At 37.4% G+C, this 11,601-nt stretch overlaps 1 protein-coding gene across 1 annotated transcript; it reads left to right on the top strand.

Annotated features, from left to right (window-relative positions):
- Positions 1–840: 840 nt before the first annotated feature.
- Positions 841–11,343, top strand: ddx43 (DEAD (Asp-Glu-Ala-Asp) box polypeptide 43). The gene is made up of 16 exons (XM_067386577.1): positions 841–1,195; positions 1,503–1,558; positions 3,897–4,023; positions 4,119–4,265; positions 4,690–4,771; positions 6,473–6,629; positions 6,744–6,862; positions 7,012–7,122; positions 7,243–7,384; positions 7,502–7,602; positions 8,092–8,179; positions 8,302–8,429; positions 8,950–9,059; positions 9,353–9,491; positions 9,604–9,691; positions 11,209–11,343. Exons 1-16 carry the CDS (start codon positions 841–843, stop codon positions 11,341–11,343), a joined length of 2,085 nt encoding a protein of 694 aa, XP_067242678.1.
- The last annotated feature ends 258 nt before the right edge of the window (positions 11,344–11,601 follow it).

The following is an 11,601-nucleotide window of genomic DNA, read 5'->3' as shown; positions in this document are numbered from 1 at the left end:
AAGTCTTCTTTAATTTGTAATTCAATGTTTTACGGTGCCTTTTTGCATTTTATTAAACAGATATAAAACTTCTGTATCCATAACAGCACTCATACCTTGAACTCTTATTGAAATTATGTTTATATTTCGATAATTGCACATACTCTGTTTGGCTGTGAACTTAAAGCGTCTGTCAGTTAAAGCAGCATTTCTTTGTTTTACCACCAGATCAAATAATTTATTACACAGAAACTGGCCTTAATATACATGCTTGATAATGCTAGTGTTCTCTGTCATTCAGAATAATTTATTTCATCATTGTGCACATAACAGAGTTGATGCTCTGATTGAAAAATGCAAAATGAAAATTTATGATCATGATAATACTTAAATAAACAAAAGACTTGAAACTTGCTCTAGTTTGCTTGATGTTAATGTCTGTATGCCTTGTCTTGCTCAGTTTTAGTTCTTTTTTGGGCCGAAAGCCCTTTATTGCAGTGGCTGTCAACACCCAGTGGTCCGCAAAGGTATTGCATCAATTAGTACGAGGCCTTTAATCATATATTCTGTAAATAATTTAAAAAATAGATATCATTTAAATAACAATGTCGTACACCAAAATATCACTGTTACTATAAAAAAAAAATGGTAAATTTGGTATTAATTGCCACTGTCAATAAATAAGAAAGGATATTACTAAAGCTTTTTCATTACTTTCATAGCAGTAACTAACGTAAATTACAGTTGCTATGGTTCCCATTTGCGATCACGTGAGCGGATATTGATCGAGGTTTCTGATCTGCGTACATTGGGAAGGAAGCGTCGATTATCTAAACTTGTGTTCTTGTATGTTTGTTTTAAATGTCGGACTGGGAAGATGAATACGATGCGGGTGGTGTGGCGATTTCAAAGCCGTTAACGTTACACGTTAAAAACGCCCCGGTACAGTCATGGAGGCCTCCGTCTTTGAGAGGCGCGCGAAGCCGAGAAGCCACGAGTGTCGGCGCAAAGTTTGGTAACGTTAGAGAGGGCGAGCAGTGGACAAACTGGAGGGACCGAGACGTTGAATCAAATATTTGTGACGGTGAAGCCGGTAAAAACAATAGTTACAGTCGTCCCAGGGCTGGACCTACAGGATGTCGTAGTAGTGGAGACGGATCAGGTTCATCACCGGAAACTCTACATGTGGAGAATTCTTTGGTGGGGAGGATAATAGGTAAGACACAGGTGTATGTGTGGAACATTTAGGCATGCAGCAGTTTTTGTCAACTGAATAGGTGGAAACTATTCACAAAATCGATTCGTTCAATTATGCGACTTGTTCGGCCCGCGCGGTTCTCGACAACCGATGAGTGAAGTGATAGTCAGATCATTTGTTGTGAACCGAGGATCTGGCTGATCGAAGAATGCCTGAATCGTTTTTTTATGCGGGTCTTTGGAACTGTTAAAAAGAACGATTCGTGGAAGTTAGTTGGACATCCATCACTACTGTTTGACTGTCTCGTGTGTCTCTGTTTGCCCAGGTCGAGGTGGTGCGAAAATTCGGGAGCTCGAAGAGAGCAGTGGAGCATCGATAAAGGCAAGTTAAATACACTAGTGCTACCATAAATGTTGGCAGTCACATGTAAAAAGCTCAGAAGAACCTGTATCTACACACTAGAGCTTAAAGGGTTAACGTAGTTCACCCAAAAATGAAAATTCTGTCGTTTATTACTTACCCTCATGTCGTTTCACACCCGTAAGACCTTCGTTAATCTTCGGAATACAAATTAAGATATTTTAGTTGAAATCCGATGGCTCCGTGAGTCCTCCATAGGGAGCAATGACACTTCCTCTGTCAAGATCCATAAAGGTACTAAAAACATATTTAAGTCGGTTCATGTGAGTACAGTGGCTCAATATTAATATTATAAAGCGACGTGAATACTTTTGGTGCGGCAAAAAAACTAAATAACGACTTATTTAGTGATGGCCAATTTCAAAACAATGCTTCAGGAAGCTTCGGAGCACAGTGAATCGGTGTATTAAGATTAACGAAGGTCTTACGGGTGTGGTAAGTAATAAATGACAGAATTTTAATTTTTGGGTGAACTAACCCTTTAACTCTTTCCCCGCTATTGACACACTCAAACATCATTTGAGACACATCCGCCACTGACTTTCTGTCGTTTTTACTGTTATACGGTAGGAGGCGCTAGTACACAACTTCTGAAAGAGAAGACTATCTGGATCAAATTTCAATTTAAAGGTCCCTTTCAATTAAAGCTTTGATTGTGTTTATAGTGTGCAATATAACATGTGTTCATGTTTCGCGTGTAAAAAAACACAGTATTTTTCACATAATTTACTTATCTGTATACTGCTGTTTCCACTGTCATAAAAACGAGCTGATGACTTCCTTGTTCTATGAAGTCCCTCCTTCAGAAATACGTAACGAGTTCTGATCGTGCCAGCGGTTCCTGTGTTGTGATTCGACAGCAGCTTAGCGCTCCTTGCCCGGAAAGGTCACGCCTCTTACCATAACGTGTGCTGCACATAGTTTTATATGTGGATTATTGTGGTGTTGTGCCGAATGAACACAAAAGACAATAATTCCCGAGAGACTGAACTCTTTAATCTCCACAAGCAGTGACAGAAAATGTACAACGTTAGCACTCACTCAGAAGAGTACCTCATACGGAAAACAGCCATATACATAAACATAGTCCCCTCTTGTGGCCATTATGTGCACTGCAGTCCAACATTTACTATTGCAGTAAGGATACCACAATTATAATTTTTGGGAACCGAGTTAAACATAAATTGTAACCATTGATCTCGAAGTACAGCGTCCCTGGGAAGGCCAAACAAAGGTGATTGGACTGCAGGATGAAAATAACACCATTTCGATGACATGGCGACAAACACACTCTACAAACGCAACACTTGTGTATTCCTGTGGGCGGAAGTTAGTCAAAAAACTTTTTTAGTGATGTCATTAAAGAAGGAAGTAGAGGGATGTAGTCCAAACTGGCCGTTTGATGTAGGCGACTTCTGTTAAATAAAATATCTCGCTTGACATTGAACTTTGAGCTTTAAAATTTTACAGATTTTATTTATACTCTAACAGCAACATTACACACTAACTAAAGTTTGAAACATGGGATCACGAAGAACGGGACCTTTAAACTTACCCACATTCAACTATTGGTAAAAATGCATTTAACTAGAATAAAACTGTTCTACTTTTGCTACATAAATATAAAAATGTTGGAGATGAATGGCAACAACAACAACAAAAAAACGCTGTTTGGAAAAGAGTTAAGTTAGATCTCCCTTTTAGCATGTCACACCTAAAGCAGTTTAAAATTCTTTGGATGCAAATGAAGTGCAAAAATGCAAAAAAATTATTGCCAAATCCATCAGTTATGAAATTACTTTAATATCCACTGTTAAGAAGCTCTACAGAAGAGGACAGTGTCATTATTCAGTCCAATTCAGCTCAATGTTGATTTGATTAAATTCAATAATTGCACAGTTAATGAATTATGAAACAACTTTTAATTTCTGCTATAAAACAGTTCTACAGAAGTCTGTCGTTAATCAGTCCAATTCAGTTCAATAACAATTTTAAATTTGCCAAATTCATCTATTATGAAAACTTTAATTTCAGCTATAAGCAGCTCTATATAAGTCAATAGTGTCATCATTTAGCTAATTTCAGTTCAATGTTGATAAGGGAAACTGTCAATGTTGTGTCATGTATGGGGTATATTTCTTGAAAATTCACTTTTTTTTTTTGTTCGGAAGAAAAGGGCATATGGCTTTTGAACAACATGCATGACATCTTCATGATAATTTTCATATGCAAGTAAACCATTCTAATCCTTTCACATTGTGTGTAACACATGACAATTTGAATTATGTTTGATTGGCAGATAAGCCGTGGTGCGCATGATGCTGAGGTGCTTATCTTTGGAAGCTGTGATGCTCAACTCAAAGCCAAAGACATGATTGAAGATCTGGTGCATGGGAACTCTGTCAGAGGTCCTGGATTCCGCAATGGTAGAAGAGCACTTAAATCCCTAAGATACAAGAATCTGTGCTTTTTATTTGCAATGTTAATTACAGATAATTTAGGTTTAACATTGAATCTCCAGGAAATAGCAATGCAGGATATCAGGGTGACTCCTGCTGGCCCGCTTCTGCTGTACGAGCTGTGGCTGCAGCTGCTCCAACACCTGTACCTATTGACTGGACTGCACTGAGAGAAAACCGTGATAAATATGAAGCTATTAAATGGCAAGGTGGGTCTCTAGAAGCTCTAGTGTTGATGATGTGATCATTACGTCAGATTAGTTCTGTCATCATTTACTCTCCCTTATGTTGTCCCAAACCTGTATTACATATTTACACTTATGTAAATTTGGTTGATATACTGCATGTAATATATATAGTCTGATATAAAATACTATCCTTAAGCCTGGTCCCAGACTAAAATGCATGTTTGCGCTGTTTTAACTAAAAGCAACTTGTATATTAAAATATGTCAGGGCCTTTGTTTTGTCTCAAGATGCACACAGTAATGTTTTTTTTCTAAAGCATGTTTATAAAAGCTACTTAAATGTTCTAATTAAACTAAGGTCTAATCCTGGCTTAATCTAAGCCCCGTTTGTGAAACCAGGCCTATAAGTACTATGCCTGTTTTAACGGTTATTTTGGTTTCTGTAGATCTTCCCACTCTAAAGAAGGATTTCTATATTGAAGCAAAGTCAGTGGCAGCTCGTAGTGCAGAAGAAGTCAAAATCTGGAGGTAAGACTGGTCTGAACTTGTTGTCTTCAGATTAGCCCACAGATGGCAGCATTTCTCTTAATAACAAACCTTCTGAATAATCTGAGATAAGAATGTTGTGGCATGCTTGCTATTATCCTAGTTCAGAAACTTGTGCTAGTATTTAAAGGAACACTCCACTTTTTTTGAAAATAGGCTAATTTTCCAACTCCCCTAGAGTTAAACAGTTGAGTTTTACCGTTTTCAAATCCATTCAGCCGATCTCTGGTTCTGGCGGTACCACTTTTAGCATAGCTTAGCATAGTTCATTGAATCTGATTAGACCGTTAGCATTGCGCTTAAAAATGACCAAAAGAGTTTTGATATTTTTCCTATTTAAAACTTGACTCTTCTGTAGTTACATCGTGTACTAAGACCGATGGAAAATGAAAAGTTGTGATTTTCTAGGCTGATATGGCTAGGAACTATACTCTCATTCAGGCGTAATAATCAAGGAACTTTGCTGCCGTATCATGGGTGCAGCAGTGCAATGATATTACGCAGCGTCTCTCACAAACGTCTCCATGGTTGCAAGGCATGTTCCCTGTGCAAGCAGGGGCTCACAGGCGTTGCATAATATCATTGCACTGCTGCAGCCATGGAACGGCAGCAAAGTTCCTTGATTATTACGCCTGAATGAGAGTATAGTTCCTAGCCATATCAGCCTAGAAAATCACAACTTTTTATTTTCTGTCGGTTTTAGTACACGATTTAACTACAGAAGAGTCAAGTTTTAAATAGGAAAATTTTTAAGCGCGATGCTAACGGTCTAATCAGATTCAATGAACTATGCTAAGCTATGCTAAAAGTGGTACCGCCAGAACCGGAGATCGGCTGAATGGATACGAAAACGGTAAAACTCAACTGTTTAACTCTAGGGGAGTTGGAAAATTAGCCTATTTTCAAAAAAAGTGGAGTGTTCCTTTAATGCTTTGAATGTGAGTGTTTTATTATTTTAATGTTTTAGGTGAGGAAAAACAATGTACTTTGGAAAATGTATCTTTACTGAACGATACAAGGTCTTTTGTGTGTGCTGTTTTACTTGTTTTTTTTTTCTCGTATACTCTTTTAATACTAAATCTAATTATAAGAAGCCATTGTAGCCGTGGTTTAACCTTTTTCACTCCATGTCCCTCCATTGTCCACAGCAATATTCAAAGGCCCTCTTGCCCCAGTTTTGTTTTGCTTTTTAATCTGTGAGCACCTAGTTTCTGTAAAATAAATAAATAAATATACAAAAATAAAATAAACATAATATTTTAGGAGCTGAATGTTCTTCAGAGTTTTTGTTTTGTTTGTTCGTTTGTTTTTTATTGCATGAGGTTTCCAGGTCTGGAAATTACACTTTTAAAATTAGGCTAACTCCATATATCCTGGTATTCCAAGATTGTGGGAATCCTGGTTCTTCAAATGAATCAAACAGTTGTTGAGTTCATGAATTGAAATATTCAATATTTTATTTGTTTTAGCTTATTTTGTCATTTTGAGGCCCTCTTGAAAGTTTGCTGAGGCTCCTGTTTGAAAAATACTGCATTATAGCATAAGTTTTAAAAGTGCCACTTTTTGCAAAAAGATAGTTTATTTCTTTGACACAAAACACATCTAAAACTATTGAGATAAAATTATTGCAACACTGCATGTTTGTATTTGACTTTGTACATCTGCTTTTCTCTACTCTAACAGAAAAGAGAACAACAACATCTTTGTGGATGATCTGAAAGACGAGGATAAAAGAACCATTCCCAATCCAGTGTGCACTTTTGAGGAGGCTTTTGTTTACTATCCTGGAATAATGGAAAACATTGTCAGAGTGGGATTTCAAAAGCCAACTCCCATTCAGGTGAAGAAACCTCTCTCTCATGTGTTTGTTTATACCATATTGTTTTTCTACTAGATGTAAAGCATCACATGTTGGGGATGAATGTAATCCTAATTATTTTGTCTTATGATTCAGTCACAGGCCTGGCCAATCATCCTGAAAGGAATAGATCTGATTGGAATAGCCCAGACAGGAACAGGCAAAACTTTGGCCTACCTGCTTCCTGGCTTTATTCATATGGATGAGCAACCTGTGTAAGTCTGTACCAGAGTATCAGTGCTCTGTCTTTTTATTTATTTATTTATTTATTTATTTTTTTGTTTAAAAATTTTTTTATTTATTTAGTTAGTTTTACTCCTGTACATTCCTTAACTTCACTGATTGGTATACATAATTATTGCAGGCCCAGGGACAGGAGAGATGGCCCTGGCATGTTGGTTTTGACTCCCACTCGTGAGCTGGCCCTCCAGATTGAAACCGAGTGCAACAAATACAGCTACAAAGGATTTAAAAGGTGCTGTAACCAGAAGTCCCCCAAATCAATTAGAATGTTATGTAAAACATATCATTTAAGAATTCATCTGGTGTCCTGCTTTCTCTGTTTGTTTGCTCAAAATTAATTTCATTGCTGTAGCATCTGTATCTATGGAGGAGGTGACCGAAAGGCCCAGATTAAAGTAGTGACCAGTGGTGTGGACATAGTCATTGCCACACCAGGACGATTAAACGATCTGCAGATGAATGAGCTCATCAACTTGCGCTCCATCACCTATCTGGTAAGTTAATGGTAAAAGTGCATACTGGGACAGTAACGAATGTGTTTTTAGGCAAAATTTTTAAACTAGGTTTGAATTAATGTTGGATACATTTGTGTTGTTTTTCTCTTGTTCCAGGTGTTGGATGAGGCTGATAGAATGTTGGATATGGGCTTTGAACCTCAAATCATGAAAATCATTCTAGATATTCGACCTGACAGACAAACTGTAATGACTAGGTGATTTTTGTTGTCGTCGTCGTTGTTGTCGTCGTTGTTGTCGTCGTTGTTGTCGTCGTTGTTGTTGTCGTTGTCGTTGTTGTCGTCGTTGTTGTCGTCGTTGTTGTCGTCGTTGTTGTCGTCATTGTTGTCGTTGTTGTTGTCGTTGCAATACAATGTTTGTTGATCTGAAAACAATATTTTAAAGGCAGACATTCGTCAGATTTCAGTACATCACTTCTATAGTACGCACGACCCTACAAATGGCATCTGAACATGTTCTTTTGCTGTTTATTGATTTGTAGAATATCTGAGAAGATGCCAACACGAGTAACGCACTGATCCAACAAAACACGGAAAAAATTGTGTCTGTTGTTGCAGTGTGAATTAGCTTTTAAATGCAGAATTGGGGCTAGTATTTTTCAAGAGTTTAAATGCTTTATCATGAAGTTTGGATGATTGCTTTTTTGCTGCATTAATTTAATGTAATTTTCTCTCTTTCTACTACAGTGCCACCTGGCCAACAGGTGTTAGGCGGCTGGCCAAATCCTACCTGAAAGAGCCCATGATGGTTTATGTGGGAACCTTAGATCTAGCAGTGAGTGAACAGTTACAGTTATAATGGGTAATGCCCAAATACCAGGTCAAATATAACTTTTCTGTTTGGCCTCCTTATTAAAAGTCCCCAGTTAATTCCCCTTCTGCATCTGTCTCCCTCAGGCGGTGAACACTGTTCATCAGACAGTGCTGTTCGTTCAGGAGGAAGAAAAAAAAGACTATGTTTTTGACTTCATCCACCGAATGGAGCCTCAAGACAAAGTACTAATATTCGTTGGGAAAAAAATAAAGTGAGTTTCTCAGAGCGAAACTTAAATGAGAGGAAACTTGGTTCAATTCCACAAAACAGGATATGGGAGGAGTTTCTGTAAGCACATTCAAATTCTGCTGAAATGGTATTGCATAATATCAATTATATTATGATCACTTGACGTGACAGGCAGTCATTGCACATGTGTTCTCTTGAAAGGTGGTTGATTGTGGGGAAATGCTTCTCTTTTCTAAAAATGAAACTTGGCATTTCTCCATTGTCAGAGGGTGTGTCCGTTTATTATATGTGGTTATAAAATTCTTCTTGTCACTTACTTTTAATAGTCAAAGGTTTTGTTCTTCCACACCCCAGTGCACTGGACAGCATTAAGACTCGCTTGAACAATGGCCACAATTTGTTTGTGGTGAATTAATGACCTGCGAGAGTATGATCAACCAAAACTGTATACCAAACTGTGTTGATTCCAGAGTAAAATCATGAAGCAAAACCATTTGAGAAACAGATTCTCACTGTGATTTCTCTTTCCTGCTGCTGCATAGAGCCGATGACCTCTCCAGTGACCTGTGTCTGCAGGGTGTAGCAGTTCAGTCTCTGCATGGAGACAGAGAGCAAAGCGACAGAGAAGAGGCACTGCAGGACTTTAGAGATGGTATGTTGGTAAGCAGTAAATAGAAAAGTGGACCCTAAAAGCATGAGAATTGTAAAAAGGATGACCCAGTCTTCCTTGTTTGGACGAAAGGTAGTCTCCTTTGGTTGAGTGAATGTTGTTGTTGTCCAACTACTCAAACTGACTGTTTGTTAGCACTAGTTGGCACAGAAAATGGAGACTTAGTTAAGCAAAATGACATTTTTCGCTGCAGTCAGCTATTTGTACCTGGACCTTATATATTTAACCAAAACTGATCTCTGAGATTATCTACCTGTCCGTGGCCACTGTCAAAGGTCGTGTGCGGATTCTGGTGGCGACCGACCTGGCCTCTCGGGGGCTAGATGTTCATGACATCACGCATGTTTTCAACTATGACTTCCCTCGGAATGTGGAGGAGTATGTGCACCGTGTCGGGAGAACTGGTCGAGCAGGGTGAGTCAAACAGGGATGGGTGTGACTGTGAAATGATAGAAACAATAAGAACTGTAATAAAAAATGCAACCATTCAGGCTCTTTATGTAATTGAGTCCATATCTTGACTTAGGAGGTCTGGTGCCTCTGTAACCCTGGTAACAAGAGAAGACTGGAAAGTAGCTTCTGAGTTGATCACCATCCTGGAGAGATCTGGTCAGGTAAACACACCTGCAGGCATCCACTCCTTTCATTATGTTTATCACTGCTATGTAAAGAACGCAAATCAGCTGACTAGTTATAAATCGGATGCTTCAGTTCTCACTGCAGATTGTGTGATGTGGATGTACCGCAATGTCTGAGACCTTTATAGTTGACCTTGTAATCATTGGCAGTGCTGGGGGTAAAGCATTACAAGTAATGTGAGTTGCTAAATGTGAACATGCATTTACTCATCTCACTTGCACAAAAACAGATTCAGTATTCCTCAAAATGAATAAAAATAATGAAATGCAAGCTCAGAATATTACGCAAACCTGCACTAATTAAATGTTAAATAACACAAATTTACTTTATGTATTTAATTTCACTTTATTAACCAATACCTTTGCTGTTGACCTTCAATGATCCAACCATACTAAGCAAAAAATGACTTTAGATAAACATCACATTTATTTAATTTTTTTTTGTTTTTATTGTTGAAGAGTGCTGAACTTTCTTTGTCTGAGCTGTGTCCTCTATTGTACAGGTGTGAATTTGCATTTCCTTCTGCCTGAGGCTTATTCATTTCACTTATGGTGTTACGTTTGCCAAAAATAGAATAACTTTTTTTGTCATTAAAAACAAACAAGCACGCCCTGATGAGGGGAAAAAATGCAAAAGTAATGCAATGCATTACTTTCCCAGAAAAGTAACTACAATATTGCGTTAAGTAACTGTTAATGCATTACTTGTAAAAGTAACTTTCCCCTTCACTGTTCATTGGGACACATCCTGCTCTGCATGTGTTGTTTAAATCTAGACAGATAATTAAAACAATATTGTAATAGGAATGCACTATATATCTCGGTCATATCACTATGAAAGGGACTTTTTAATGTTTTCAGAAATGGTCCAATAAGTGAAATAGTCCCAGTATAGTTTTCCACTGTACATGGTATTTGGTGTCATTTGAATTCAGTAGTTTTCCCATGAGATTTATTTTTATTCAGTCTCACAAAATATAAATATTATAGAGTGATATCTAATATCAACCATATATCAACTAATATCAACCATATTGTTACATTTATAATTAATATTTCAAACAAAAGTTAGCATTTTTCATTGTATGGATCAGTGCATCCAGATGTTTTGGTTATCTTTCAAGAATTTATTTCAGTCCTTCACTAATATTGTAAAACATCTCTGTTAGACTAAAATCTTCCTTCATTGCAAGGTTTAAATTTCAAGATTTGTTTGTCAAATGCTCAGTTTTGATGTTAAAAAAAAAAGCTCCCTGCACTAGTTCAAGATTTATCACCTAACTAAACAATCTTTCAAAAGCTTCACCACAACCTTTTGCTAGTAAAAGTACTTCAACCAAGTGGACTTTTAGTAACAGCCATGTGTATGTGTATATATTGAAAGAGAATACCTTATTCCATGAGATTGTCTTTAGTTTGTGTGTATACTGTATATGAATACAACATCCTAATGGAGAATCTGAATAAAGGGAAGCATTTTTCCCTTTCTTAAGGATGTACCAGAAGAACTGGTGCTGATGGCTGAACGTTATGAAAAACACCAGAGGGAGAAAGAAATGTTTGCACCCAGAGGCAGAGGAGGAGGACAGAGAGGTCGTTTCAGAGGAGGCTCAGAGCGGAGGTTCTGATCTCTTGAAAGGTAATATTTGTCTCATTTTATCATGCTTTTTTTTTTAATCACATCAACATATAGGAAACATGTTAAAAGCTAACAGATTTATAAGAATTCATAAAATGAACCATGATTTAACCAAATTTTTAAGTGTTCAACCAGATGTTTCCTAACCAAATGTGTACTTTTTAAGCATTTGTATCTGTTGTGCCAGTAGTAACATTGATCTTTATTCTATCTTTCAGGTTGATGTAACTACTTACTGGAGTTAATT

Source organism: Chanodichthys erythropterus, chromosome 5, assembly GCF_024489055.1.
Source record: "Chanodichthys erythropterus isolate Z2021 chromosome 5, ASM2448905v1, whole genome shotgun sequence".
In the NCBI taxonomy this organism is placed as follows: domain Eukaryota; kingdom Metazoa; phylum Chordata; class Actinopteri; order Cypriniformes; family Xenocyprididae; genus Chanodichthys; species Chanodichthys erythropterus.
The sequence above is the reverse complement of the archived record's forward strand: the minus strand, read 5'-3'. Positions and strand labels throughout refer to the sequence as shown.